The sequence below is a fragment of the Bos taurus genome, chromosome 14 (assembly GCF_002263795.3).
Source record: "Bos taurus isolate L1 Dominette 01449 registration number 42190680 breed Hereford chromosome 14, ARS-UCD2.0, whole genome shotgun sequence".
Taxonomy (NCBI): Eukaryota; Metazoa; Chordata; class Mammalia; order Artiodactyla; family Bovidae; genus Bos; species Bos taurus.
This window is the reverse complement of record NC_037341.1, coordinates 2889763-2917488: the sequence shown is the minus strand read 5'-3', so window position 1 is coordinate 2917488 and position 27726 is coordinate 2889763. Positions and strand designations below refer to the sequence as shown.

Sequence of the window (27726 nt, the reverse complement as noted above, 5' to 3'; positions counted from 1 at the left end):
TAATATACAGCAATCTCCAAGAGCCCCCAACCTAATGCTTCCAACATGTATGTCCATGAGTTCAGAGGAGATGAGGGGCAACCTCTGAAGGAGGGCATCAGAGAACGCTCCCTAGAGAAGATGGCATTTATCCCAAGCTGTGGCAGTCGTGTGCACACGTCTGTAAGTGGGCAGCACACGTGGGCAGACCCACTTGGGAATACGACGGAAACCACACCCCGTCCTTCCATGAGGGCGTGTGAATCACAGTCCACTGCACTCTGCTCAATCTTTTAGGCCATTAATAAGTTTTCTTAAATGATGCGGATATTAACAAGAAAATGTCTATTAAGAAAAATCAGTACTGTCTACTAGAGAAAGCACTGGTTTCTAACAATTAGCAATTAACTGAAGTTATCATATAACTTACAATATAAAAGTTCTGCACACACTAGTATTTCTTTTCTGTGACACAATGCTGTTGATAAAACAATTAAGGGTGTTCCCAACCCTACCCCAAAGAAGAGATAAACAATAACATGTCCTGTATACAAAATTGTCAGGGACCTAGGGAGTCCACACCACGGACAGGGTGTGCGCCGTGTTCCCACACCTGCCGACTGCCCTCATGCACTCCTCAGTCCCCAGCACAAGGCTGTGTATGCAGCCCAGGACGGGAGGGGGGAAGATGAAGAGAAAGGACCCGGCTGAAGAGCCATCCACAGCTTCAGAAGAACTCTCACTGGATCTATAGCCTACAGAACTCAAGCAGGGGGACTGAAAGTGAAAATCGCATCTGACTCCTTGCGACCCCATGGACCATATGTTCCAAGGAATTCTCCAGGCCAGAATACTGGAGTGGGTAGCCTATCCCTTCTCCAGGGGATCTTCCCGATCCAGGAATCGAACCGGGGGCTCCTGCATTGCAAGCGGATTCTGTACCAGCTGAGCCACCAGGGAAGGGGGACTGGGATGAGCATAAAGCATCCCTCTGGCTTCTGGATTCAGGGCCGCTGAGAATTCAGTGCAGGCTGAGCACTACTAGAGGGCGTCCTGAGGGGCACTTGGGGAACTGGGAGGACGGAACCCAGATCCAGCCCCAAGCTCGCCTGCAAACCTGTGCTCTGGGGTGTGAGCTCTGTCTACAGAAGGGACATCTTTTTCTGCTAATTCTCTGAAAGGCGACTTGTGCAGCCTCTCCTTGCCAACATCCAAATCCCTGGGGGGCAAAAGACAGGAGCTGGCGCCTCTTTCAAGCTCCCACAAAAGTGCCTTTGTCTCCTGCTGCTGCTCTGCCAGCTCACTACCGAGAGCACACAGACTCTCGTCACCCGGCCGTCGCCCCTCGACTCTACGTCCCCCAGCGGCAACAGCTCCAGAGCAGCCCTGCTCCTGCGAGGGCTCCGCACCACACCTGCGCCTCTCGTCCTGTTGCTGTGCTCCTGGTTGGGCGATCCCTCCACACCCAGACGCAGGGGGTTAAGGCAGGGTGCAAACCATTCCTCACACTCATGCTTGCCGTTGACACCCCAGGAGCAACCCCACCTTCCCTGGGTGTCTGCCCTGGTGACCTCTCGCACAGGTTACCCTCATGTCTCTGACTCATGCACACACACTGGAGCCCACCTGCAGAGAAGCGGTGTAAATTACAGGGATTTGATCCAAAAAATGTGGTGCTGACTAGGGGGGAAAGTAGGTTCCTAGTCTTGAAGTCTTAATGGAACAGACAGTATTTCCGTCAGTTCACTTGATCACACTGCCAAAAGACACCAGAATAATTTTAAGCCTAGGCTTGTGTAACCAGAGTCCCCAGACTGTAGGATCTGGTACCTAAACCTGATCCTACAGTTAGCAATTTCACTCTCCACTAAAAAAAAAAAAGAGCAATAAACACAGACATTTTCTTTTATTTCACTTTTTGCTTTCCATTATGCTTCCATATTGATTTCGGTTCTACTTCTCATTCTCCAGGACTCTCAGAAATGTCACTTCTCATTCCATAGGGACAGCAGCCAAGACTGTGAGTATAGGAAGTACTTAAATATTTGATGCTGAATGCACGTAAGTACTCAGTAACTAAGTAAGTAATTCTGAGAACCAACGATTCGGTCTGGATAACTGAACAACTTAAGAACTAAATACTCCACCACCACCATATCCACAACACACTCACATACGTCAGTATACGTGTGTATGATTTCTGGAATACTTATCTTTAGGAAAGGAACTGTCTCTGGAGCACTGACAGGATGAGGGCTTTTAATATGCCCCTCATGGGATCCAAATTAAATTTCTCATCCTGGCTTTAAAGGCTCATGATAAACTAGTCCTACAATACACAGAACAATACTTAGCTACTCTGTAGCCTCTGTTGACTCATTTATATCACAGCCCAGGCCTTGGAAACACATAAATTTTCCTGACTGAATTCTCATGTTAGATATTCACAGGGTTCTTCCCAAATTTGAAAATAAAAGAAGCCAGTGTCTGCATGGTGCTCACATCTCATCACGAATACAGCAATTCAGCCATTTTACTACTGGGGAAGGGTTATTTTCTTTTTTAGCTTCCCTGTTTTGGGGCAAAATGGGGATGGAAGTGCAGGTAATCCTGCCACAAGCACCCTTCCAGCTGTGGCCACACACATGTACAAGTGCTGCTTAGAAACAGATGCACGGGGTCAAGAGCTAGTGACAGTGTGATATTTTGATAAGTACAGCCAAGCTGCACACCAACAACACTATACCAACTACAACTGACAACATTACAGACTGTGCTTCATCTTACGCCAACACTGATCTTAAAATGCTTATCAATTCATCTGACAACAGACATCCAGGTTGCTTCCATGTTCTAGCTTTTATAAATAGTGCTGCAATGAACAATGGGATACATGTGTCTCTTTCCATTTTGGTTTCCTCAGGTATATGCCTAGGAGTGGGATTGCTGGGTCATATGGTGGTTTTATTCCTAGTTTTTTAAGGAATCTCCATACCATCTTCCATAGTGGCTGTATTAATTTACATTCCCACCAACAGTGCATGAGCGTTCCCTTTTCTCTACACCCTCTCCAGCATTTGTTGCTTGTAGACTTTTTGATGAGGGCCATTCTGACTGGTGTGAGGTGACACCTATTGTGGTTTTGCTTTGCATGTCTCTAACAATGAGCAATGTTGAGCATCTTTTCATGTGTTTGTTAGCCATCTGTATGTCTTCTTTGGAGAAATGTCTGTTTAGGTTTTTTTCCCACTTTTTGATTGGGTTGTTTGTTTTCTAGCATTGAGTTATATATGTGCATTTTGGAAATTAATCCTTTGTCAGTTGTTTCATTTGCTATTATTTTCTCCCATTCTGAGGGTTGTCTTTTCACCTTGCTTATAGTTTCCTTTGCTGGACAAAAGCTTTTAAGTTTAATCAGGTCCCACTTGTTTACTTTTGTTTTTATTTCTGTTACTCTAGAAAGTGGGTCATATAAAAAGGAATGCATTTGAGTCAGTTCTGATGAGGTAGATGAACCTAGAACCTATTATACAGAGTGAAGTGAGTCAGAAAGAGAAAGATAAATATCATTTTCTAACGCACATATACAGAATCTAGAAAAATGGTACTGAAGAATTTATTTACAGGGAGACTCAGCAATGGAGATACAGACATAGAGAATAGACTTACAGACATGGAGAGAGAGGAGGAGAGGGTGAGATGTATGGAAAGAGTAACATGGAAACTTACATTACCATATGTAAAATAGACAGCCAATGGGAATTTGCTGTATGGCTCGGGAAACTCAAACAGGGACTCTGTATCAACCTAGAGGGGTGGGGTGGGGAGGGAGGTGGGAAGGAGGTTCAAAAGGGAGGGGATATATATATACCAATGGCTGATTCATGTCGAGGTTTGACAGAAAACAGGAAAATTCTGTAAAGCAATTATCCTTTGATAAAAAAAGAAAAAGAAAAAAGAAATTCAGGAAGGCAAGGGTGTAGTGTGAAAATGAGAGAAGAGACAGATTCTGCCAGAGAAGCAAGAGGAAACAGAAATGCCCAGGTACACATTTTATTTTTCCTTTTTTTTTTTAATTTTATTTTTAAACTTTACAGTATTGTAGTAGTTTTCTCAAATATTGAAATGAATCCGCCACAGGTATACCGGTGTTCCCCATCCTGAACCCTCCTCCCTCTTCCTTCCCCATACCCTCCCTCTGGGTTGTCCCAGTAAAAATCATTCTGGCTCTAGAGAGGAGAAATAGCTAAAAAATAAAGTTAAGGACACCTAATAAAAATAATTGCAGCATTTTAAGGGGAAAAAGTGGTGGTCTGAATAAGGGGAGTAGACACAAAAATGGATAGAAATAAATGTACTTTAAAAATATTTTGTAGGTAGAATAACCAAGATTTGGTGACCTTGAGAAGATATCCAACACGAGGATAAAAGAAAAGGAGATTAATGCATTCTGCCTCAGATAGATAAGATGTTTATGTCATTCAGTGAAACACAAACTCATGTGAAGCGGTTTGGAAACAGGACGGCGAAATGACAAGTACATTTCGATGGATTCAGCTTTTTAGAATATCCAAGTAGAAGTGCCCAGTAAGCACTTGGTTATATGGGTCTGGAGTTCAGGAAAGTATGTTAACTGATTAATCACAGGGTAGGATCAGTATACTCTTATTAAGTAGGCTAACTCAGGGCATTTCTAGTCACTCACTCATTTAATAAGGATTCACTGATAGCTACTTGGTCTGAACATTCTTGCAGATGTGGGGTTCTGAGGAAGGCAGACACAGTACCATCCTTATGAGGTTTGGAAACTGGAAGCAGAAGGTAGGGAAAATGGCAGTGGCACCTGAAGCTATAACCACTTCCGTAAGCGGGCTGAATTTGTAGCGCACAATCAGCAAACAGCGTTATTATTTAACCACCACTTCCTTCAAACAGACTCTGTAAAATTTCCCTTCTTTTGTTTTTTTCCTTTACAACAGTGAACATCTTTGCTAGGTCCTGTGGCTTTTAATCATTTCCATTTATATAAGGAATTACACTCCTTTGAGTCATATATGGAGACTTTTTCTGTAATTCTGTAAGTGTATTGTATTATGAATCTAACCTAAACAGTGTCTCCTCCTTATAGCAAATGATACTGAGAGAGAGAAAAAGAGAACACTGAAAAACTTAAAAAAAAAAAAAAAAAAAGTTTATCAATTTGATGGACCAAGATTGGCAGGGTTGGGTGGGGGGGGTGTTTTGTTGTTAAAATTTTAATTTCCAAGGTTACTAACTAGTGAGATGAAGCTGTCATTCTGTTTTTTCTGGAAGTTACTGTTAGGATTTGCTTGGTTCAACTTGGCCACTTATCATTTAGACAGTGCTCTGAAAGGAAGTGACCCTCTCCTTCCTTGGGTGGAGAGCACTCGTGCAGCTCTGTCCTTCGCGTCCATTTACTCATGATGTGTGCCCCTGCCCTACTCATTCAGTGATCACCTAGAGAGCTAGGTGCTCTGGTCTGGTGCCAGCGATGCAACGATGGCAGGATGTGAGCCTGACCCTTGAAAGTCAAGAGCTGAGCAGAAGGACGTGACAATGAACAACGGAGCAAGAGAATCCGTCTGTGAAGAAGGTAAGGCAGGCAACAAGAGAAAAGGGGTATCTGATGCGTTCAGCTCTCTCCTCATGGATAACCTGAAGCATTTCACTGTTTATTAGAGGAGACATCTGAGGCCATGAGCATAATTCTCAACACTGCCCATCTCATCATTCCTATGAACAGCCAAGTACACTCATCAGGACGACGTGTCTTTTATTATGTCCAGCGGTCACTGTTCTCAGTGCGCTCTCCTTCAGGTGCTCTTCACATTCAGGAAACCAACAGGTTCCTACCATCTTCTCTGACCACACCTGTACAGGTCGGAACCTACCATCACTCAGCAAAACAAGATGCAGAAATCCAGCCCTGCTCTGGAGAAGGCAGCACATCTCCTGCCCTTGGTCCAGCAGCAGACGCGGGGCCCTCCTAACGGTCCTCAGGACAAAGCAGGCACTTCTGTTTTCATGATCTACAGTCACCCTCGGTTCCTCGTTGCTGCCATAACAAATGGCCACAAACTCAGGGACTAAACTAACACAAGTGTGTGACTGTCCAGCTGTGCAGATCACAAATCTGAAGTGGCTGTCACTGAACTAAGACAAGGTATCAGCAAGGATGTGCTGTGTTCTGGAAGGTCCGGGACAGGTGACAAGGAGCCAATCCCGTAGGTCCCTGGGGGCCCCTGAAGAACAGGGAGCTCCTGGGACTTTTGAGCAGATTACTGACGAGAAGACTGAAGACCGGCACGTGAGAGAAAGACAGGAAGCAGGAAGTAAAAGGGGTGGTGCCAGGACAGAAGGCCGCAAGGCACAGCGGGAGAGGAGCAGGCGGGGCTCCCGCAGGGCTGGCGTTCACTCCAGAGAGGACGGTGTGGAAGGCTCCGAGTGGAGGAGTGATGTGCTCTGGATCTCGTGTGAACAGGATGGCTCAGGTGGCCGGGCTGTGAATAGACGGGGCAGGGACAACGGGGAAGGCGAGCAGGAGACCGCAGGGCTCCAAGAAAGGTGTGCAGGGGAGGCCCTGGGAGGTGTGGGTTCCAGGTACATATAAAGACAACATGGACAGGACAAGCTAACATACTGGACGCTGGGTGTGAGCAAAAGCAGTGAAAGACGCTGCACAGGGCCTACTTACCTAAAAGAAGGGGAAACCCTTCATCTGAAGCACTGGATGGCTCTTCTGGAGAAGAAAAGTGAAGACAGAGAAGAGAGGCAGAGACACAGTCTGGGAGTGTCAGGTCTTCAACTGAAGATGAGACCAACCAGAACGCGGTGCCGTGTGGACTAAGCAGAGCGCAGGATGGAACCACGGCCACGGTTGTAAGGACTGACAAAGACCTAAGAGGCCAGAAGGGGCTGGCAGGTTGGGCCTGGGCCAGCCTCTGGCATTCACTACAGGACTTCCTTCTGGGTCCACATCTCTTTGCGCTCCAATATGTCATTTACTTGAGTTTTCAAAGACAGCCTACAGAATGAACTTTCCACGTCCTTATCGCTCTTATAGACACCTTCATCCCACATGTTGGTGGCTGACAATGTACCTGGTTTAGACTTCAGAGACACAAGGTGTGTCCCCCAGGGCCTCTGAAGACCCAGTTTCAGTGCTACCCTGCATCTGGCATCGCTGGTAACAGTCTGATGTAAACATCGCCCTTCTTCCTAAGTAGGAGACTTCTCTGGTAGAATCTGGATCTTCTCCATACACTAACCTTGGCTCTTCTGCACTGACCCCAAACTTATTTCCAGAGCTGCCTGGAACATGGCGCTGACACTAGCCTATGGTCAAGAGAAGTGATGTTTGTGACCATGAGCTACTGATTACTCGGGCAGGACACACGAACCTGTACCCCTGCTTAGGAATCATGACTGCATTTACAACTTGCACCTGATGTTGGCGGCACATGGCCACAGGCGAGGCTGATTATGGAGACGGAGCGTGCCCGTGTGCCCATCTCACAGACCCCACCTCCTCACACCCAGGAGCTGCACACGTGGCTGGTGACAGCCCGGAGTGTCAAGGCCACGAGGCCCAGGCCTGTGATGTCCACAGCCTTTCAATGAGCACAGTTCTCCTACTGTGGCTGCTCTATACACTCCACCTATTCACAGGGGAGGCCTGTGAATCCTGTCAGCAACCACTATATTATTAGTGTGTAATTAGCATATATATGTAATAGTAAAATTTGTTAATTAAAGAACTGAAAACCTCTGTAATGAATTATAACAAGAATCCTGAGTTTTCCTGGTAAAAAGGAATCTGCAGAGGTTTTGGTTCTCCTGAGTTAAGCAGCCTCTCAGAAAACTACTTTCTACGGAGCATAGCTGTCCAGCAGGGACATAACGCAGGCCACGTACACCATTTAAAAATTTCTAATGGCCACATTAAAAAACTGCAAAAAGGTACAAGTGAATTTAATTTTAATGATACATTTCCTTTAACCTAGTATGCCAAGAACAAAACTAACAGATTACTGATGAGATATTTTACATTCCTTTTTCATATTAAATCTCTGAAATCTAGGGTTTATTTTTACTTTGTTGTTGCTGTTCAGTCGCTAAGTTGTGTCCAACTCTCTGTCACCCCATGGACTGCAGCACACCAGGCTCCCCTGTCCTTCACTATCTCCCAGAACTTGTACAAACTCATGTCCATTGAGTCACTGATGCAATCTAACCGTCTCATCCTCTGCTGCCCCCTTCTCCTCCTGCCTTCAATCTTTCCCAGCATCATGGTCTTTCTCTACTGAGTCGGCTCTTAGCATCAGGTGGCCAAAGTATTGCAGTTTCAGCTTCAGTCCTTTCCAATACACTTAGAAAACATCAAGTCAGACTAGCTACACTTAAGTATTCAGTAGTGGCATACAGCTTCCACATTGGGCAGTGCAACGACAGGGTCTGAGACTCAATCTAATTACTAAGCAACTCTAGATAACGATAAGCTGTCTCCTTTCTGAAAATGGTTGGCCTTCAGATCCATCTTAATTTACATGAAAATCCTGCATTTTCAGATGTTACAGCACTAGATAAAAGTGGGTTATGAGTAATTCCCACCTGCCATCACATTGATCCAGTATCATGTGGATTTCATGCTATTCCCGGGGAGGGCTGGGGTCAATCCATGCCAATCGAGGTTTCTCTGCCTCATGCTGAAAATCAATCACCAACTGCTAAGACTTGCTAAATTCTAAACACTGATCAATTACTGTGAAGTAGAACAACTTGCTCTTTGGCCTCATAGATTTGCTAATATTGATCTTCACAGAAGTCTGAGAAATATGTTCTCATAACTTATGTGTTTCTATCTGATTTAAATTTTTCTTCACAATACGAATGTTTTGATGCTGGTAAGGTTCTAACACTGGCTGAAGGCCGACACGTGCCCAGTGATCACTGGTTCTTTCCACGGTATAAATCCTCTCATGTGTAGCACGCATATTAAACCCACAGCACATCTGTCACGGAGCCTTCCCAAAGTGAAACTCCTGATATAAGAAACTCTTAACATCTCCTAAATGTCTTGGGAAATTCATAACCTTTGAAAGGCTCCCCTCCTGCACAATACTCTGAAATCTATTAAGGTTGATGCAATGGTTTAAAGAATTTCCTCTCTTGTATCTGAAATTTATACAACTACAAAATGCCCTAACAGCCTTCCCATAGACGTTACATGTACAAGGTTTCCTCTCCAGAGATTGCATTTATAAGGTTAAATATGAAACAGAGCTATAGATAAACTAGAAAAAGTCAGCAAGTATCGTAACAAGTTTGTGAAAAGAGACTATTTCAAGTACAGCACATGGGTAGATAGTGACGCCTATTTCAATCCTAAGTGAATGACTCTTTTAATAATCCATTTGAATAGTCAGTATTACAGTACCATAGATGTAACAATATTACATATAGTTTATACGTAATATATAGCCTTAAGTCTAAGTTCTACCACTTCCTTTGTTGTACTTAAAAATAGTTAAGGCGTGTAAGTTAACGAGTAGTAAATTAATCTCGTTATAATAAAAGGGAAGGAGTATATCTGATGGTCCTCCTCACTGGATGCTTGTCCTCCTTAAAGATGAATATGGACTAAGCAGAGGAGCAGCAGGGAGGAGGGGCTTCCTCAACACTGGATCAAATAAACATCCTGACAGCTTGCATTCCGAACTTGGTTTTCTGAGTCTGGTGATCACTCCTTCCTCTCAGCCACCTCTGCCTACGCAGTGCTGCCCCACAGCTCTTCACCACCCACTCTCACCAGCGCCCGGAGGGAGCTCGTCCAGCGACTCCCACGTTCACATGCAGTGACGCCCCGCGGGCCTGGCCCCCGGGACCCACCCGCAACAGACTGGAGGCCATCCAGGCAGGGTCTTTCACATCCCCAGAACCTCGTCAGGCGTGTGTATACAGGAGACATTTGTTTTTTAAGAATCTGTCCTGTCTGGAATCGTGCAAAGAGATTCAAAATTACACTTTCTAGAAAACAATTTATTTTAACAGAATTAGAGGCTATTTTAATTGTTTTGTTTCCTTACATACTTCAAAAAATTTTTTCTAAAAAACAGGAAAGAAAACAAGTCAATGGCATTATATATGATGCAGTTATTTTTCTAAGAAATTTTACATAAATTAAAACTCTAGTCAGTCACATATTAACTCAGTAAGTACTACAGAGAAAAGCTAGCATCGCTGATATACTGGAATAACAATTATTACCCTGCCTTTTCGGTGTGTGCCATTAACATTTAACCTAAACACACACTGAGGGTGTATCCCAGGAAAACATACTCACCCTGACGTCGGTTGCATCTCCATGCCTGATAATACTGGCCCAAGTGGTTGGCTCACTGTTGCTTTCAAAATAATGAAAGACCTTTAATACTCGCTCCATGGCCCCAGGAGAACGCTCCACACCAGTCCCCAGGTGAGTCTTGGTACTTGAACTCGGCGTGTGATTCAAGTTTGGGTCAAGGTAAGCAGCAGCCATTCTTTTGCTAGATGCTAGGTATCTGTCATATTCTGGAAAAGAAAATAAGTTTTATCGGTGTAGAATATTTGAAATCTACTGGTTAAAACGGATTTTACTGATACACTAATGTAACAACACTGTTCTTTGCTCTCTCCCTATGATGTGTTGTGTGCAGGTGAGCCTGAGGAGACCTGAGACCTGCACCTGGATAATCACTCTTTCCCACCACCAGCCCCCTGCCGCCACTCCCCCCACCTCCACCCAGAGCAGCACCTGATTCACAGCAGCATAATAAATATTTGTTAAACAAATTACTTCAAGTCTGGGAACCTTATTTCACTTCTGTTCAAAACTTGCTGTTATCTATAAACAATGTAACACCACCATCCCCTTTAAATCACAGACTCTAAATGTGTCAGAAATATCTCATAGGAAAGCAAAAGGTGTTAATTTTACTGCCTATTTTCAAAATCTTTTATTTTAGTGATCTATTTTGCTCCCCAAATTAGACAGTAAGGATGAATAAATATAGTATCAATTGCTTCCTGAAAAGAAACATGCCATCTTTGGAGTGGTCAGAAGAAATGATACACTAATGGTAAAAAATCACTACAGTTGACCCTTTAATAAGGCAAGTTTGAACTGCCCAGGTCCACTTCTATGCAGATCTTTTTCAATAGTAAATAAACACTACAGACCTACACAATCCCTGGTTGGCTGAATCCCCAGAAGTGGAACCGCAGGTGCAGAGGAGCCCTCACACAGGGGGCTGAGCACAAGTTACACACGGACTTTCCCTGCACGAGGGCTGGCACCCTTACCCTACGCTGCTCCCGGGTCAGCAAGATGCGCGATAGGGAGCGTGTCAGGGAGGCGCTAAACCAGAAACAATGCACAATCCAGATACCCCTGTGGCCAAAACTCAATGGCAAAATCCTAAACCTCTAAAAAGTAGGTCTAAAGTTTTTTGAAGGATAAACCGTTGTGATGTCACCATGATAGAAGCTGCTTTCCATGACAGAATGTGGTTCTGCTTTATCAATTCAAGCTTTGACTTGCTTGTCAAAATTCCATTTGTGCTATAAACTCTCAAATTGGCCAACACCTCCACCTTATCAAGCCTTCCTCGACCTTTCTGGACAGTTCCATGTGCAAGTCTGTTCACCACCACCCACCCTTACTGGTGGTGTTCCTATCTGTCTTTCTGCAGGACTGAGGATTCAGAGAGCCTGGCATGTGGGTTGGTCAGTCTGTGGGACAGTGCCCACTATGGAAAGAGCAGTCCCAAGTGCTGTTCTCTGCTATACTGACTCCTCTGCTTCCAAACAAGTAAGAGAATTCTCTGCTGTTGGTGTGGTTCTCTACTTGGTTTTGGCCCATGGCTGAAGACATACAACTGGGGCTGCCAACTCTCTGTCTCTAAGTGAGAAGAGCCTTCACCCTCCTTCACCAGAGAGGTGGGCTCCAACTGGAGTTTGTAGCTGCAGCCCTCTGCAATCTGTGGCTGGCTGCATTTTTTTGACCTTTTCAAGATTAACCTGTTACAGGCACCTGTAACTGGTTAATATCTTTTGAATATCTTTTTCAAAAAACTATCAAAGAGGAAATGAAAAGGTTTTTAAAGTTGGTTTACTTGTGTAATTTAGACCCCTATTCTTCAAACCATCAGTGGTAAATGACCAGCTTTGTTTTCATTTCCAACCTGTCACAAACCATACTTTGTAAAATACAATGGAGAGGAATTTCTAGAAAAATGAAATTTAAAAATAGAAGACATACAAAAGCCAAGAACAAAACTTCTATCATTAGAGTCAGTGAACATAAAACTACCATCCAGTTGCTATGGTTTCCAGACGCCTGTGCCAGATTCTGCCCGTACTTGGTCCTACACTGTGGACAGTCCCAGCAGAGCCCCAGTCTGTGGGCCACCATCAGTCGATTCCCCGCTCAGGCACCAGGCTGCCTGGGGCAGCAAGAGGCCAGCGCCCGCTGGACTAGGAAACGGGAAAGCGGACGGCCTGTCAGTGGCGGCTGCCGACCTTCCAGCTTCAGGACTCCCTTTCACTCACACACTAACTTCTTTCTTGGGAGAACCAAGGCAATCCCAAGGCAGGTAGGTGTGAGGACACAGGAGCTGACAAGCCTTGGCACTGACCCCAAGGCTCATTGCACAATCCAGTATGAACGCTCTGTGAGACAGCACATTAGAAAAAGAAAGAAAAGGACGAGGACCACAACAAGTCTTACTCCGGAGCTGCCTGGCTTACATTCACTGTACATACTAAGATCCCACCAAGAGAGTAATGTCAGTAAGCTTGTGATGAGCTGGCCCTTTAATAAAGCTGGAGATGCTTGCCAAATTATGAGAAGTGAAGAACGCAAATTGCTACAGCTAAATTTTTTTTTTTTAATTAATGACATCAACTAGCTTGAAAAGTTTTAAGAATTTGATAATAACCCTAAAGTAAATCCTTAAACAACCTAGACAAGTGTGAAAGTTTTCTCCTTAATTTTGTTCTTTCACCCATGATTGGGGTTTGTTTTCTCATAAAATGACTAACCTGGGTATCCTAAATGTCCCACAGTGATTTTACTAGACAGAGAAGCTAACATTATTTAAATGTTTGATATTGTAACATGGAAGGATATATATGAAACTCTAGTACTTTGGCCACCTAATGCGAAGAACTGACTCATTGGAAAAGACCCTGATGCTGGGAAAGATTGAAGGCAGGAGGAGAAGGGGACAACAGAGGATGAGATGGTTGGATGGCATCACTGACTCAATGGACATGAGTTTGAGCAAGCTCTGGGAGTTGGTGATGGACAGGGAAGCCTGGCGTGCTGCAGTCCATGGGGTCACAAAGAGTTGGACACAAGTGAGCGACTGGACTGAACGGAACTTGGTATTATGTCAGTGTGTTACACTGTGTATTTTCAAACTCGCCCCTTTCCCAGTGCTCTTCTTCCAATGTGACTCTGACGCCTCTTTCAAGAGGCACAGTCTATGTTCCTTCCCCTCAAACTTGAACTGGCTTAAGACTAGGCTAAGATACACCCTAAGCTAGGTCATTAAAGGCAACACCAAAAAAAAAAAAAAAGGAAAGAAGGAACCGAGGTTCCCACGGTGGCCCTGGGATGCTCACTCACAAAGTCCACCACCACACTAGACAGAAGTTCAAGCAACCCAAGATCAGAGCTCCAAGAACCACAGCTCCACTGAGCTTCCCACTGATGGGCGGCATCACCTCTGGAAAACTGAGACAGAGCCCCCTCGAAAGACCCACGGGCTCCCAGCTGTGCTGCCGCAGACAACACCATACAGTAGAGACGAGCCGGCCCTGCTGAGCCCTGCCCAGACTGCAGACCTGAACAGAACAAAAAGCTCACATCATCTGAAGCCATCACGTGTCAGAAGTCTTGTTTTCAGCAACAGACAAGTGATACGGTGTATGTTCAACTAGCGTATGCAGCAGTGATTCTTCCTTCACCTGGAAGTGTGGGACATAAAACGACAACCAGAATGCCTGCCTCCTTCTTTGCACTGTTAAAGATACAGAGTGAGCGTCTTTTCAGTGCCTGGACAAATCTCACATGCCTTCCTAAGTTTGGGTCACCTTCCTTCTACATTTTATTCTTTGTAATTTCAATGTCATGAAACACCTGAGTGCTTCTCTAATGCAAACTTTTTGCCATGTCACTTCCTCAGTGACATCTGTTCCTGTCACAATTATTTTCTTCACTTAAGTCAATAAGACATAAAAGACACCTACCTTTACTAAGTTCTTTTGGCTGCAAATCCAGAACGTCTGGCTCAAAAGCAAAGTCAACATTCCTAGAGTTGGCTATTTTTCCTGTAACTTCACGTATGTTCGATTAGAGTTCTACCAAGTTATTTCCACCAGGTAGTTAAAGTTTTTGCCATACTGTGTACTTAATTTCTAAGATCCCTAATTAGTTAGAAACCTTAAAGGTAACTGAATATTGGGGACTTAAAAAAAAAAATCCTAAGGAAATCAAGAATGGCAAAATATAACATATATGTAAAATCCAAATTAATAGAGTGCTGATAAGATAAATGTATTTCAGATTGAAAATTAAAAGCATTCAGAGTATGGTAACCTATTTGTTTATATTTTAACTGTGACCTGTCGTGGTGACAGAAATCAACTCAGGTTTCCTTTCCGGGGGCACCGACTGCAAGGGGCCAGAAGGGAGGCTGCGGGGAGCTGATAACCTTCCAACACGGATTCGGAAGGGGGCAGAAAACCTGGGCCAGGCTATGTAGGATTTATGTACTTTACTGTATGGATGCTGTAACTTCAATTACACATCTTTATTTACAAATATGAGAACAAAAAAGGTTTGTCAGAAGACTCTTATCCAACAACTGACCAAAAGAAACATGCAGTGCCAAAGCACACTAGTTAAAATTAATTGCTCGAGCCACAGTCACAAATCCAGCACAGAAGCAATTCACATGGACACATTTTATAAATGCCAACTGTTCTCGATATCTGCATTTCTGCCTCTGCCACTCTCTTACTGGCACATGAATGTGCTATTTTGAAATACAAGTAAAATATGTGATGTTTGCAAATATGAAAATACTCATTTACCATCTTTTTATGAAAGGAGTTTTTAACTGCATTTATGATATATGGCCCTACATATACACATGTACGCATACTCAAGACAGATGTCTTTAAGACTCTATTGAAAAATATGGGACACTATCGCCAAAAAATGCAAAGATACTTATAAGCACAAATTTTTACACGTGGCTGCAAAATTCATTTTTCCTTAAAACTGACACATGAAACCTAGCTCTAAGATTAACAGTCTAGCCAGTACCAACATTCATTACAAACAATTAAAACTGCCACTTACTGAGTGGCTCTACATGCAAGGCATAAACACAGAGTCTCATTTAATTTCATTTTCACCACAACTGTTGGAGGCGCACAGTCCTAGCTCCATTAGCAGGTATAAAGCCTAAAATAAAAGTCACCATAGTCCAGGAACACAAAGCTACTCAGTGATTGGGTTGTGACTGTCTGAGACTGAAGCTCTGAAAAACTCTTTCAGTTCAGGTACGCTGTAGGGGCCCATCAAGTGGCCTAACGACATTCTCTGCCCCTAAAATCCTAAAGCTCAGTGACACAGTCCACTGCTCTCAGCAGGCACGGACACACAGCTCTTCACCACTGCGTCCCAACAACACTGGCAAGCACCGAATGTATACGACGGATCACGAATGACAGGGAGAATGTTGTGTGAAGCAGGACCCCAGCCTGCACAGGACTGTCAGGGAGAAAGCCTGTGAACTGCACTTCCTGTCACAGGCACACGTCTGCCACAACTTCTCTGGTGTCGACTGGCCATGGTGGAGTCACACGACAGGAGGAGGGCCATCTCCCCAACGTTGCCAGTGGCATTCCATAAGCAGCTACTGGGATGAAAAGAACGGACGGCAGTGTGGCTGGCTGGAGCGCTGGACAGAATGGGTGCCTGGGTGAACCCGTGCCACACGACACAACCCCCCGCAGGTCTCCTGGGAACAGCAACGCTGAGCCTGTCGCCCTGGAGCCAGGTGACTCCCAATTACCACTGAACACATTAAACATGACAGACTTTCTCAAACACTTCTTTGTCACTAAATCTCCCAGATGAAAGAAACATGGTTAAAATGTTTTTCTGTATTATTTTATAATTAAAATACTTAATGATGTAAATTAAAGTAGAATTCATCAAAGCAGATGATCAAAATCAATGTAGAAAACATACATTAAATTATTCCTTCAGCACTTCTAAGTTCACGTCTAATACACCACATACAGCATCAAAAAGCTTCGCCTGTTTAGGAAAAGATTCCCTCAAGGAGTCCTTCACACAGCAGGACCGCCATGACCCGATGGCCCCTCTCACACAGTTGACTTGTCTCTTTCGCACGGCAGCCCTACACGGTGGCGCCCATCAGTCACCTCACTTACATGTGTGGTCACTAAGGCACAGAGGTTAGGCAACTGCCCAAGTCACACAGCTGCGAGTGTGCATGCTCACTTCCACACCAGATCCCAGCCGGTCCAGGGGCGAGCCACAGAGCCTCAGCACAGCACACAGAGGGTGTGCAAGCCCCTGCCCAAATGGACCCCACGCCAACCAGTATCACCATGCGATCCCTAGGCAAGTTCGGTCAGCTAGGTTGCTTGCATCAAAAGCACTGAACTACCTTCTAATTTTATTTAATGTATCATGTACTTTCCACCTACGAACTCGGCCTTCCCTGGCCCTACATGTAATGCACTCTTCCAGGAACCCCTGACGAGAGGTCCTCTGAGAAAAGCCACCACAGACAAGTGCACTGAGCACACGGTGCTGGGGAGAGGCCAGGGAAAGGAAAGGTCCAGCTCAGACCTGGTACATGGTCAGGGTTCCTACACAAGGTGAGTTCCAAGCTGGGGTCCTGAGAGCGGGCATCAAAACCTAAACCTGACAAAAGACAAGGTGGCTGGTGTGGCGAGAGCGCCCCGGGAGCCAACACGGGGCCAGAGAGGCTTCAAATTCAATCAGCAGGGGAGCAGGACAAGGCCCGGTTGCAGAGGCAGGTTCAGAGCCTGGCCGCTGTTAGGATTTGCACCTGGGCAGGCATTCAAGTCTGTTCGGACCAATCTGAAGGCTTCTGTTATAACCCAGACAGGACTGACTATGGCCTGAGACCAAAGATTTGAAAGCTATAAAAAAAATCCAAGAGGACAGGATTGATCAAACTGCATTTCTAAGACTGAAGGAGACAGTGGCCATTTTTCTGGCTTGGGCAGCTAAGTGGGAAGGTGATAGCATTCCACCGAGATAAGGAACATAAGAGGGGCAGACCTGTTGGTGGAGGGGCTGGGCAGGAAGGAAAAGTTCAATTCCGCTTGGTATTTGTTACTGGGAACAACAAGCCAGATGAAGGAGGCACTTCATGCCTCCTGTTACAGGAGGGAACCAGGGAGCCGGGACTTGTGGACGTTTCCTCTGGAAGCGGGATGAGGGGAGGGCCACCACAGCTGCTCGCAGGCTGGGGAAAGGGGGCCTGACACACGCCTCGGACATCGTGATGTGGGTTCTCTAAGCCGTCTAAAACACAAACAGATTTCCCAGCTGCACTCCTAAGGAAGAGGAGTGAACCTGCCTGGGGAAAACACTCCCGCTGGTGCGCTCTCTCCCACGGCGGCGGCGGGGGGCGGGGGGGCGGCGCAGCACTGGGCAAATCTAAACAGCATGAGGCGAGCACTCCCCGTCTAGAGCTGACCTGCTGTTCACAAATGAAGAGCGACTGTCATAACATGCAGAGATTGATCTCGACTGTCTGATTTGAAACATGCTATTGTAAAGGTCACTCATGAGACAGGGGCCAGGGCTCAGAGGTTTACTTCAATTATTATTCATGCCGCATTTATGCCAGGACTGTTCTATGCACTTAAAAATTAAATCATTTAATCCTCTTAATAACCTTCTATTCCCCACTTTCTGGATGTGGGAAGAGAGAAGCAATTTGCCCAAGCCCACAGGCCTGGTGAACAGGGCTCAACCAGGCAGGAGAGCTGCAGAGGCCAAGCCTTTGCTCAGCAAGGCCTGCCGCCCAGGTGTGCTGAGTCCGCACCCTCGCTTGACAACTCGGTCACTAGCAGGCCGCAGCGCTGCCTGGCAACACAGCAGCACACAGCCGAGCAGCCGTCCTCACCCTCCGTCGCTGCCACCCCCACGCCCCCATGCAGGCTCTGCCGAGAGCCAGCCGCAGGGGGCTGCTGCTCCTGCCTGCTCTCTCACAGCCAGCTGCCCCGGCCACTTGTTCCTGCCGGGCCCCTGTGGGCAAACGCAGGGGACACATTTCCCTGAGAGTAACGGGTTCTGCACAAACATTTACTGAGCCAACTTCTGCTGCTGCTGCTAAGTCGCTTCAGTCGTGTCTGACTCTGTGCGACCCCATGGACTGCAGCCTACCAGGGTCCTCTGTCCATGGGATTTTCCAGGCAAGAGTACTGGAGTGGGTTGCCATTGCCTTCTCCTCTAGTATGGATTTAAAAAGCCATAACTCTAACCTGAAGAGCATTCAGTCTAGTTAGGAGAGCTGCACACACACACACACACACACACACACACACACACACACACACACACACACACACTCTGTCTCACACATGTGGCTAATGACCGCTATAACAAGTATTATTTAAAAATTAATTGTAAACACTATTTTTAAAGATCAGTATCACTAACCATAAAGCCACTAGAAAGAACTCAGTAGTTATTTAGTTTTCAAAAACTCTGCACCACCCTTCTCAAGGCTTCTGGCCACGCAGACCTCGGCTGCTGCAGGCAGACAGTCACCTGCCCAGGAGGCTCCTGACCTCCTGAGCGAGGAGGAGGCCGAGAGCAGGACAGACCGGTTCCCTCCTAGGTGTGCATTTCACCGCAGGGGGGCAGGGGAGCATGCGCTGGTGAGGAGAGTGAAAGGGCAAGCAGGGGAGTAGCAGGAGGGTCCCATTTCACACAAGGTGGTCAAGGGGGTACACTCATGTCTTACTGCCCAAACCAGGAGAACTGGCAGGGCTGGGGGTGGTGAGTGTTAAACAGATAAACCGGGGCACACACTTTCCCCACCTTGCCGAGAAGGGCGTATCTAAGCCAAAACCCCATGTCCTGCTAAAGCTCTAGAGCCACGTGTGGAGAAAATCCTGGGAAGAACGAGCGGCCCCTTCCCCAAACACAATGAGGATGAGTGAAGGGTCTGAATCCCCACTGGACCAGCCCTGTGGGTGAGGGAAGCAGTGCCAACAGGACTCTAAACGGGAGTGAAGAGGGTTCACGGCGATGCTCCGGCCACGACATCAGAATCCTGGACACGGAACGCACCCCTGCTCCTCACCGTCCCCTCCCTCCCTGCCCTCCCTGCAGCAGCAGAAACCTGTTACTGTCATGTTCCTGGTTTACCATAAACCCATACACCAGACACACCTGCTCCCTGCGGGGGACACAAACAACTGCACCGACACTTACACAGTGAAGTCCCTACGAAGCGAGGAAAGGGACCAGCACCAGGGAGACACTCAGGGAATCGGAGCCGGGTGGCTGGGGCTTCACAGAGGGAACTGTGACCAGAGACGTGTCCCAGGAGGGGGACTCGCATCCACACCTGAGGAGGAGTTCAAAGAACTGGCGGATGGCGCCCGAGGGTGAGGGGGCAGAGGCAGACGGTGTGTGCCTCCCGTGGGGTGGGGTAAGGGGAGGACGGTGCCTGGGGAGGAGGCGACAAGGCCTGAGGCCCGGCCACGGAGTCCTGGGCTTCAGAGGTGGGCAGAGAATTAGCAAGGAGAGCCCTCAGAGAAACATGGTGCAGGGCAAGGCTTCCCTCCTCACCCCCTCCAATGGCCTTGCGCAGCTCAAACTACCGTCAGTGGAGAAGCCCAGGCTCTCCAGAACACGCCCACATCATTCTCAGTGCCTCTGTGTGCGATCCCTACAGCACGGAGGACCCTCCCCACACTCTCAGCTGGAATCAAAGATGCCCCAGACTCTACCAGTTCAGCTTTCTTTTTCACTAAGCAAACAACTGCTGAGTGCTGTTAATATGTCCCACCATGGAGAATCAAAAAATAACGAGACCTGAGCCTGGCTGCAAGAACCAGGTAACAGGAGACAAGCAACTAGGCAGAGCTGTGTGAGTCACCAGCTCTCACCCTGTGTGAGGGCAGGGCCCAGCGAGAGACAGAGGGCCACACGCGGAGCAGAGGCCTGAAGGCATCACGGGTGAAGAAGGAAAGTTCCAGCAGGAACAGCAACAGCACAAGAGGCCACCAAGGCCAGCCCAGCAGGGGCCTCTCAGAAAGCTAGGTGCGCACAGAGCGAGAGGCTGGGGCCTGCAGGAGCTGGGGAGGGGAAGAGAGAGCGGAGGAGAGGCGGGCAGGGCCTCCTGCATGTGCAGGGTGGACGGGACCCACTGCGGTCAATGTGCACTGGGGGCTGCTACATGGGGGCACCGCTCCCTGTGCTGGGCACTCAGAAACTCAGGTGTCCTCTGGAAAGCACCTGATTTCTTTGACTGTAAACATGCAGATATCTAGATAGTTACACTGTAACTATAAAATGGTTTATACAGTTATATAAAAATATACTTTTAACTTATCTCCCCCACAAGTCAATTAGCTCCTCAAGCTGTCAGACCACATGGCTGTGGTCCCACAGGCATGGCAGAGGATCAGGAGGTAATTCCCAGAGCAACCATCAGACCCTGGGAGCCGACCCAGACCCATCTGTTGAGAGAACTAGAATGCAGCACGTGTGCTGCTACAAGAGGAAACGCAGAGACCAATTCACTGCTTTTGTTGAGCAACTTCTAAGGCAAGTGGATTAGCTGACTCTACATAGAATTTGCTCATTCATTAGGTAATATTTATGTATGCCAATTACTTGCCAAGCACAAAGAAACTTGACACAACCCCTGACTTTGTGAAGTTTACCAGCCAGCAAAAAGATCAAACAAGTGCAATACACTATGATCAATAACAGTAAACACAAGACGGAAGCAAAGACTCAGGAGGCAGCATCAGAGAGAAGCTGGTTTAGCGGAGACCTGAGGGCAGGCTGGAGCTGGCTGGGCAGAGGGGCGAGAGAAGAGGCAATGGCAGGTGCAGGAGGCACGAGAGCAAAGACTCTGGGTGTCCTGGGCGCTGAACAGTCAACAGGGATGAGCGGCCAATGGTCCAGAGCTGGAGACGAGGGCAGAGCCAGACGAGGCGCCCTGCAGGCCAGGTGAAGGGGCTGCAGCTTCACCTCATTCTAGAGAGAAGCCACCAGGCAGTTTTAATAATATCACCAGATTTATGTTTCTACAAAATCCCTCCAGCAGGTATGTGAAGGCTGAACATGTGAGGACATAGGAAGACAGACAGGAAGCAACTTCCACAGCCCAGAGCGGGGGAAGGTGAGGAACCGTCAGGATAAAAAGATGGATCCATTATACACGGAGGAAGGTATCAGAGAGGCACCCTGGGTCTGGTGGCATGATGAACTGAGTGGACGGAGCTTTGACACGTTTATTAGACAGAGGATCTGGGGAGGAACTGATTTCAGTGGCAACAAATAAGAAGTTCCTCTGTGGCTGGTATCAGATGCTTATGAAAAACATGTAGATATCAAGAGACAGCTGACCCCTGGACTCTGAGACACAGAAGAGAAGAAGGGTTATTCCCAGAGATGGACAGATGGATGTTTAAAATACTGATATAGAAAAAACATGATTTTAACCACAGGATCCAGAATCACACAAAGGAACTATTAATAGTATATTCAATTTCAATCTCCCACTGAAAGACAGGGGTGGGGGGGAATCAACAGCACATTTGTTCCTGACAACCAAATCTGACACCTCTCAATCCTTCCTAGTCTTTCAAAAAGACAAAACAAACAATGCACACACTGAGCGAATCAAAGAACTTTCCAAGGAGGACTTTCTGTGCTTAGTAGCCTTGCAGCCAATTACACGGCACTGTAAACATTTACACTTACTTCAATAGTCTGAATTCAAACTGTCTTCAAGCGTAGGAAATTATGACATAGTTGAATACAATTTATAACAACGTCTTCTTAAATATGTTAAAACATGTTAAAATACACTCTTCCTCGGGTGCAATCTAAGGCGGGTTCCCTAACATTAACTTCATCAGTACAATAATGTTATTACAGAAAAGACTCCAGACTCTTTTAAGGATAAAGGTTTCAGGTCAAAGTACACGAATATGGGTCCTATTACTCTTAGCCTGTTCTAGTAAGGATCTCACCCATCTTATATCTGGCCATGGCTGTTCTATGAAGTTAATGTGACCGATCAGAGCCAGTGTGAGCTTCAGGACATCCAACTGCAGACCGAGCTTTGGATACACAGTCTCTGGGTTTGAGGTCTGTCTCTATCTAAAAGTAGTGATTTTACACTTGAAAATAACCAATGCAGCCAATTCCTGCATAGGAACACTGCTGTCTGTATCACACAGCAAAAAATAATCGGGATGAACACCTACGGGTGAGAGAGTAAGGAGAGAAGGCAGAGTGGCCTGTCCTGAGACCGCGCCTTCGCGCTGATACCCACGGGGCCCTGGACTCGGTCCCAGGAGTGGACAGGGCACAACCCCCCCACCGCCCCCGCCCCCCGCGCTGTTAAAACCTGCTCTGCAATGATCCACCTGAGAAGATGCCTGTTCCAGCCCTACAGGCAGGCGGACCTGACCTCAACACCCTCTCTACCTTTTCCCTCTTGTGTATAGGTGAGCTCTTTTCTCACACCCACAGCCCACCTCTATCAGAATGATATTCCAATAAAAACACCTCTATTTATTTACTCTGCAGTCAGCAAACATAATGGAAAAATAACTGCCTGCAATCGATTGCTCTGGGACAAGCAAAAACACTATAATCTCTTCCAAAGTTCATACTTCTAGTAAGATATTTAGATTTTTTTTTTCAATAATAAAATATTCACTAGTAAAGTAAAGCAGCGTACCCATTTTGGTCTTATTCATATGTGAATTATATGCATTCTTAACTTCTAAACGTGTTCCTCAAACACGTGTTACAATGAAATGCTACATTTTGTGTTTTGATTTTTATATAACTGAAGCCTCTAACCACATTACAAGGGAAAGCTAGTTATTCACAGCCCTGCCAATCCTTAGAGACAAGCCCACCTTGCAACAACAAGGAGTTTCCAAATAAATATACAATCTTTACAGTGAGTAAAGGAAACCAATTTTTGAAATAGGAAAATCTATGTTATTCCTTTTCCTATAGTCCTGTTTAAACTAAAAATTAGTCTCTATCCTTTAAAAACTTCCACATGGAAGAATGAATGAGGACATCTTAATTAAAACTCAAAATAAAACATGAAACTTTAAGAGACATAGGACAGGCTATAGAAAAAAAATATTTTACTCACTTAAATGCATTTTCATAAAAACAATTTTATTTACTATTTGAAATGCTCTCTAAATGGTTTTATGCAATAGTTGCAAACCCATAACAAATAATTTCCATTTTTCCTTAAATTTAACTGTAAATCTATTTGAAATAAGTCCTGATAAACTCTTATCCACCTTTTTAGTGCAAAAGCATGTATCTAAATAAAACTTAAACTGAACAGATCTTTAAGTTATTTATACCTTTAGCCCAACACACTGGAAACGGACTACAGCCGCTCTTCTCCATAGACAGCGCCTGGGGTTCCAGGGCCCCTCGTCCCGCCACTCCCAACAACATAAGCTCGGTCCTAGAGAGACCATGCCAGGAGTCCGCACACCAAGTCCCGGCTCATCACTCCCACTGGACTTGCTTCGATCCACATTCAAGACTAAGCTTCCCCTCTGTGCTCCTTTTGTCAGAGCTTGAGGCAAAATTTAGGAGGTGTTCCTTCTGTAATATTTTCCAGCAGCTTGAAGAATGCCTCTCAGTTACAGAATCTTCTCAAGCTTCTGCAATCTGAAATACAGACCGTCCTGGCCGGATTAAGCTCCTAAACAGAAAGAAACCAGCAAGTAACGTGACCCCAAGGATCTCAGTTCCTAGATTCATTCAGGGAAGGAGGGCGAGAGGGCGGGGAGGAGGGGACAGAAGGAGGAGGGACAGAGGGAGGAGCCCCGGGCAGCCGGGAGCCTGCGCCTTATTAATATGCTAATCTCACCCTTCTGTTCAATTCATCTGGCTGACTTCTGTTTACAGAACTGACAGGCGATTCTAAAACTGGGTAAGCTGCAAATCAAGTCTGACCCAGATCAGGTCTTCAGGTGCCTGTGCAAACCATTTTTGTTTTCAAAGTAGTGCTTCTGGCATTTTACCAGCCTAATTCTGACCTTACAGTTAAAAATAATTACCTTAATGAAGTAAGAATAATTCTGAAAATAAAATCCTGATCAACACTAAAACAAGTCTGTAAAAACTATGTCCATAGGAACCCAAATATATTTGAGATTAAGGTATTTCTTCAGATTGATACTTGAAAAGTAAGTTTGTAAATTTATAAAAACTATCTAGAAAACACATAAAAACAAGAATGTGAGGTTGCTAGGTACTTTCAAAATTAGTTTAATGGAATATTGAGGGATCCAAGATGCATTTCTTTTTTTAGCTTTAAAATATAATGGTAAACTCATACTGAACAAGCAGGAGAGAAAAACACTCTAATAACCTGTAAGAGCAACTTTCTTTAAAAATGCAAAGCTACTTACTTTCTTCATTCAAACTGAGAGATAATCAAGGTCATCTAAAAAAGCCAGCTATTTGAACACATGCCACACTTAGTATCTGAGCAGTGAGATAATATTATCTTAGCAGGAAGATAATAAGTAACTAGGCTCCTAGAACCTTGCCTGAGCACAGTTTAGCCCTCTTAATATATGGGTAATTTTGTTAGTAGACAACCCCACAGGCTAATAAAAAGACAAGTACTCTACTTAACTGTGAACAGGATCTTATGACTTCACTAACTTCTGGGGGTGGCGGTGTTACTGAACAAAGGCTGTGTCCAGGGATGCCTCAGGGCCGGGTGCTGGGCTTCAACAGCTCGAGATGCTGTTCTGTCTGCAGGCTTTACCTTCAGGCTCCTAACTGCAGGCCTAACTCAAGTGACTGCCCCTACTCCACAGTGAAAACTATCATTTACCACAGAAAACTCTGAACTCAAGCAACAGTGGGAAGAAAGGGGGCTCCAGGAAACACAAGCAAGCTAGCCAGAAAGAGAGCAGAAGAAAGAGGCGGACAGATCCAGGGTTTGTCCTGAAAACCAGCCCAGCCTGCCCCGCTACTGAGGCGAGCCGAGGACAGAAAGGCCCACTGCCGCCACGGGTGCGTCGAGGCACATCCCAGGTATCTGGGCGTCCGGTTCAGCCCCACAAGCAGGGCTCAGGGCTTAATCTGAACCATCAACCAACAGACTACAAATGGCCCGAGCAAACTGGGAGTCTCTCTTGGAACGTAAGATTCTCAAAAATGTCAAAAACAACTCAAAGCTACCTTTCCTTGTCACCAATTGTATTCCACACAGCAGATACTGATCACATCTAATTTTCACATCGAAGCAAAAACAGTGCCACCACTGCTTCAAAAGATGAGTAAAGACAGGGCCTTTCAACCAGGCAGAGGCACGGCCACTGAGCCCACCCGCCGTCCCGGAACAGGGTCTCCACCCACAGCCCAGAAGGCGAGGCAGCAGCTGTCCAGAGCCGGGGGGAGGGGGGGGGCGGACATGGCGCCCAGGGAGAGAGGGCGTGAGGGGGGAGCCTATGGTCCAGATGAGACAACCAGCGGCAGCGGCTTTCTCTCCCTCCAACCAAGCTAACTGATACTTTATTTCAGTATCCGAATGTCACCTTCTGGGGTGCAAGGTCTAAAAGCTGGAAAGATACAGAGGAGCAAAACTTCTCCAGGACAGGACCAGAGGCAGCCTGACGAAGCAGCAGCTACAAGGAAGTTCCGGCCGCTGGTGGGGGGGGGGGCAGTCGCTAAGTTGTGTCCAACTCTGAGACCCCATGGGCTTGTAGCCTGCCAGGCTCCTCTGTCCATGGAATTCTCCAGGCAAGAATACTGGAGTGGGTTGCCATTTCTTCCTCCAGGGGATTTTCCAAAGCCAAGAACTGAACCAGGGTCTCCTGTCTTGCAGGCAGACCAACTGAGCTACAAGGGAAGTTCTCAGCAGCCTCAGGGCTGCTGAAAAGAAAAAGAAAAAGCCGAGGGTATGAAAGCAGAGAAGGCTGCAGGTGCTCTGGGAACAGCAGGGCAGCACCTGTGAGTCAGGCCTGTGCCAGCTGCTCTCACAGGAAACGCCTGACTTCAATCCTGAACACAACCCCAACAATGCATTTCCTCCCCCGTGTCTACAGAAGGGGATCCTGAGGTCCAGGTGGACCTGCCTCAGGCCGAAGAGCTGAAAAAGGACGAGTCCTAGCCAGGTTGGTGATATCTCTACTCCTGTCTTCTTTTTGCTAAACATTAAAACAACTCCTGCTTTTAAACTCCCAATCAGTGACATCTTGAAAAGAACAGGAAAGGCCTATAGTTCATGGCAACAGAAGTGAAAAAAGTAAGCAATCCCTTTAAGCTCTGATTTATTTATGAAATTCTACATGTTAATACAGAAAGTTCTTTGATATTTAAAACAACTTCTTTGTAGTATCTGTCCAGCTAAGAACAACTAGTTAAGTGTAAGTCCACTTAACAAGTAAACTCTTAATTAAAATTTACAAGAAAGATTACTATTTGCTCAGGCCCCAAGCCTTAGTCACCCCGACTCCTCTCTCTGTCTCTGAGGATCAAAGCAATCCATCAGCAAAACCCATTATCCTTGCCTTAACACTATACCTGGGCCATGACCTCTCCCTGCCCACTGCCCTATGTCTGCTGCCGACCTGCACACGGGTCAAAGCCACAGGCCAACCCCGCTCCCCCATCTCCAATCCGGCTGCCCCATACTCCACTCTCAACCCAGCAGCTGCAACTGACCCTTCCTTTCAAAACAATCAAGCACACCATTTCACTCCTTTGCTGCTGCTGCTGCTGCTGCTAAATTGCTTCAGTCGTCTTATGGCTCCACCATCCCTGGGATTCTCCAGGCAAGAACACTGGAGTGGGTTGCCATTTCCTTCTCCAATGCATGAAAGTGAAAAGTCAAAGTGAAGTCGCTCAGTCGTGTCCGACTCCTAGCAACCCCATGGACTGCAGCCCACCAGGCTCCTCCATCCATGGGATTTGCCAGGCAAGAGTACTGGAGTGGGGTGCCATTGCCTTCTCTCACTCCTTTGCTAAAACTCACCAAAAGTTCTCCAGATCCCCAAGCAGGTAGCCTACACACTGAGCATGGTCTTCAAAACCCTGAAGGCTGCCCTCCCACCCACACCTGGGGTCCTCACCAAGCCCACCACCAGGGTCTTCTCAGCTCCAACCACACTGACCTCCACTCTGCCTTGAGCCCACACCAGGCGTGCACGACCTCAGGGCCTTTACACGGCCTGTCCCTCTAGGTGGGACACTCCTGTCTCAGATAACCACAAGGCTCAAATGTTACTCACTCCACTCACCTCGTCTAAAAGTCCACAGCCATACTCTTAACTCCAGTTCCATCTGCCCCAAAGCATACACACCTCCTACAGCCCCCCGTGACTTGTTCCTGCCCTTTGTCCCCT

General features: G+C 46.4%; 1 protein-coding gene across 1 annotated transcript in view; it reads right to left on the bottom strand.

Moving 5' to 3' along the window:
* Positions 1-27726, bottom strand: part of PTK2 (protein tyrosine kinase 2) — a 192888-nt gene that overhangs the window by 119582 nt on the left and 45580 nt on the right. Inside the window, 1 exon segment of the mRNA NM_001075250.2 lies at positions 10343-10569. Within this exon segment, the coding sequence (NP_001068718.2) occupies positions 10343-10537 (195 nt within the window). The 5' untranslated portion in view covers positions 10538-10569.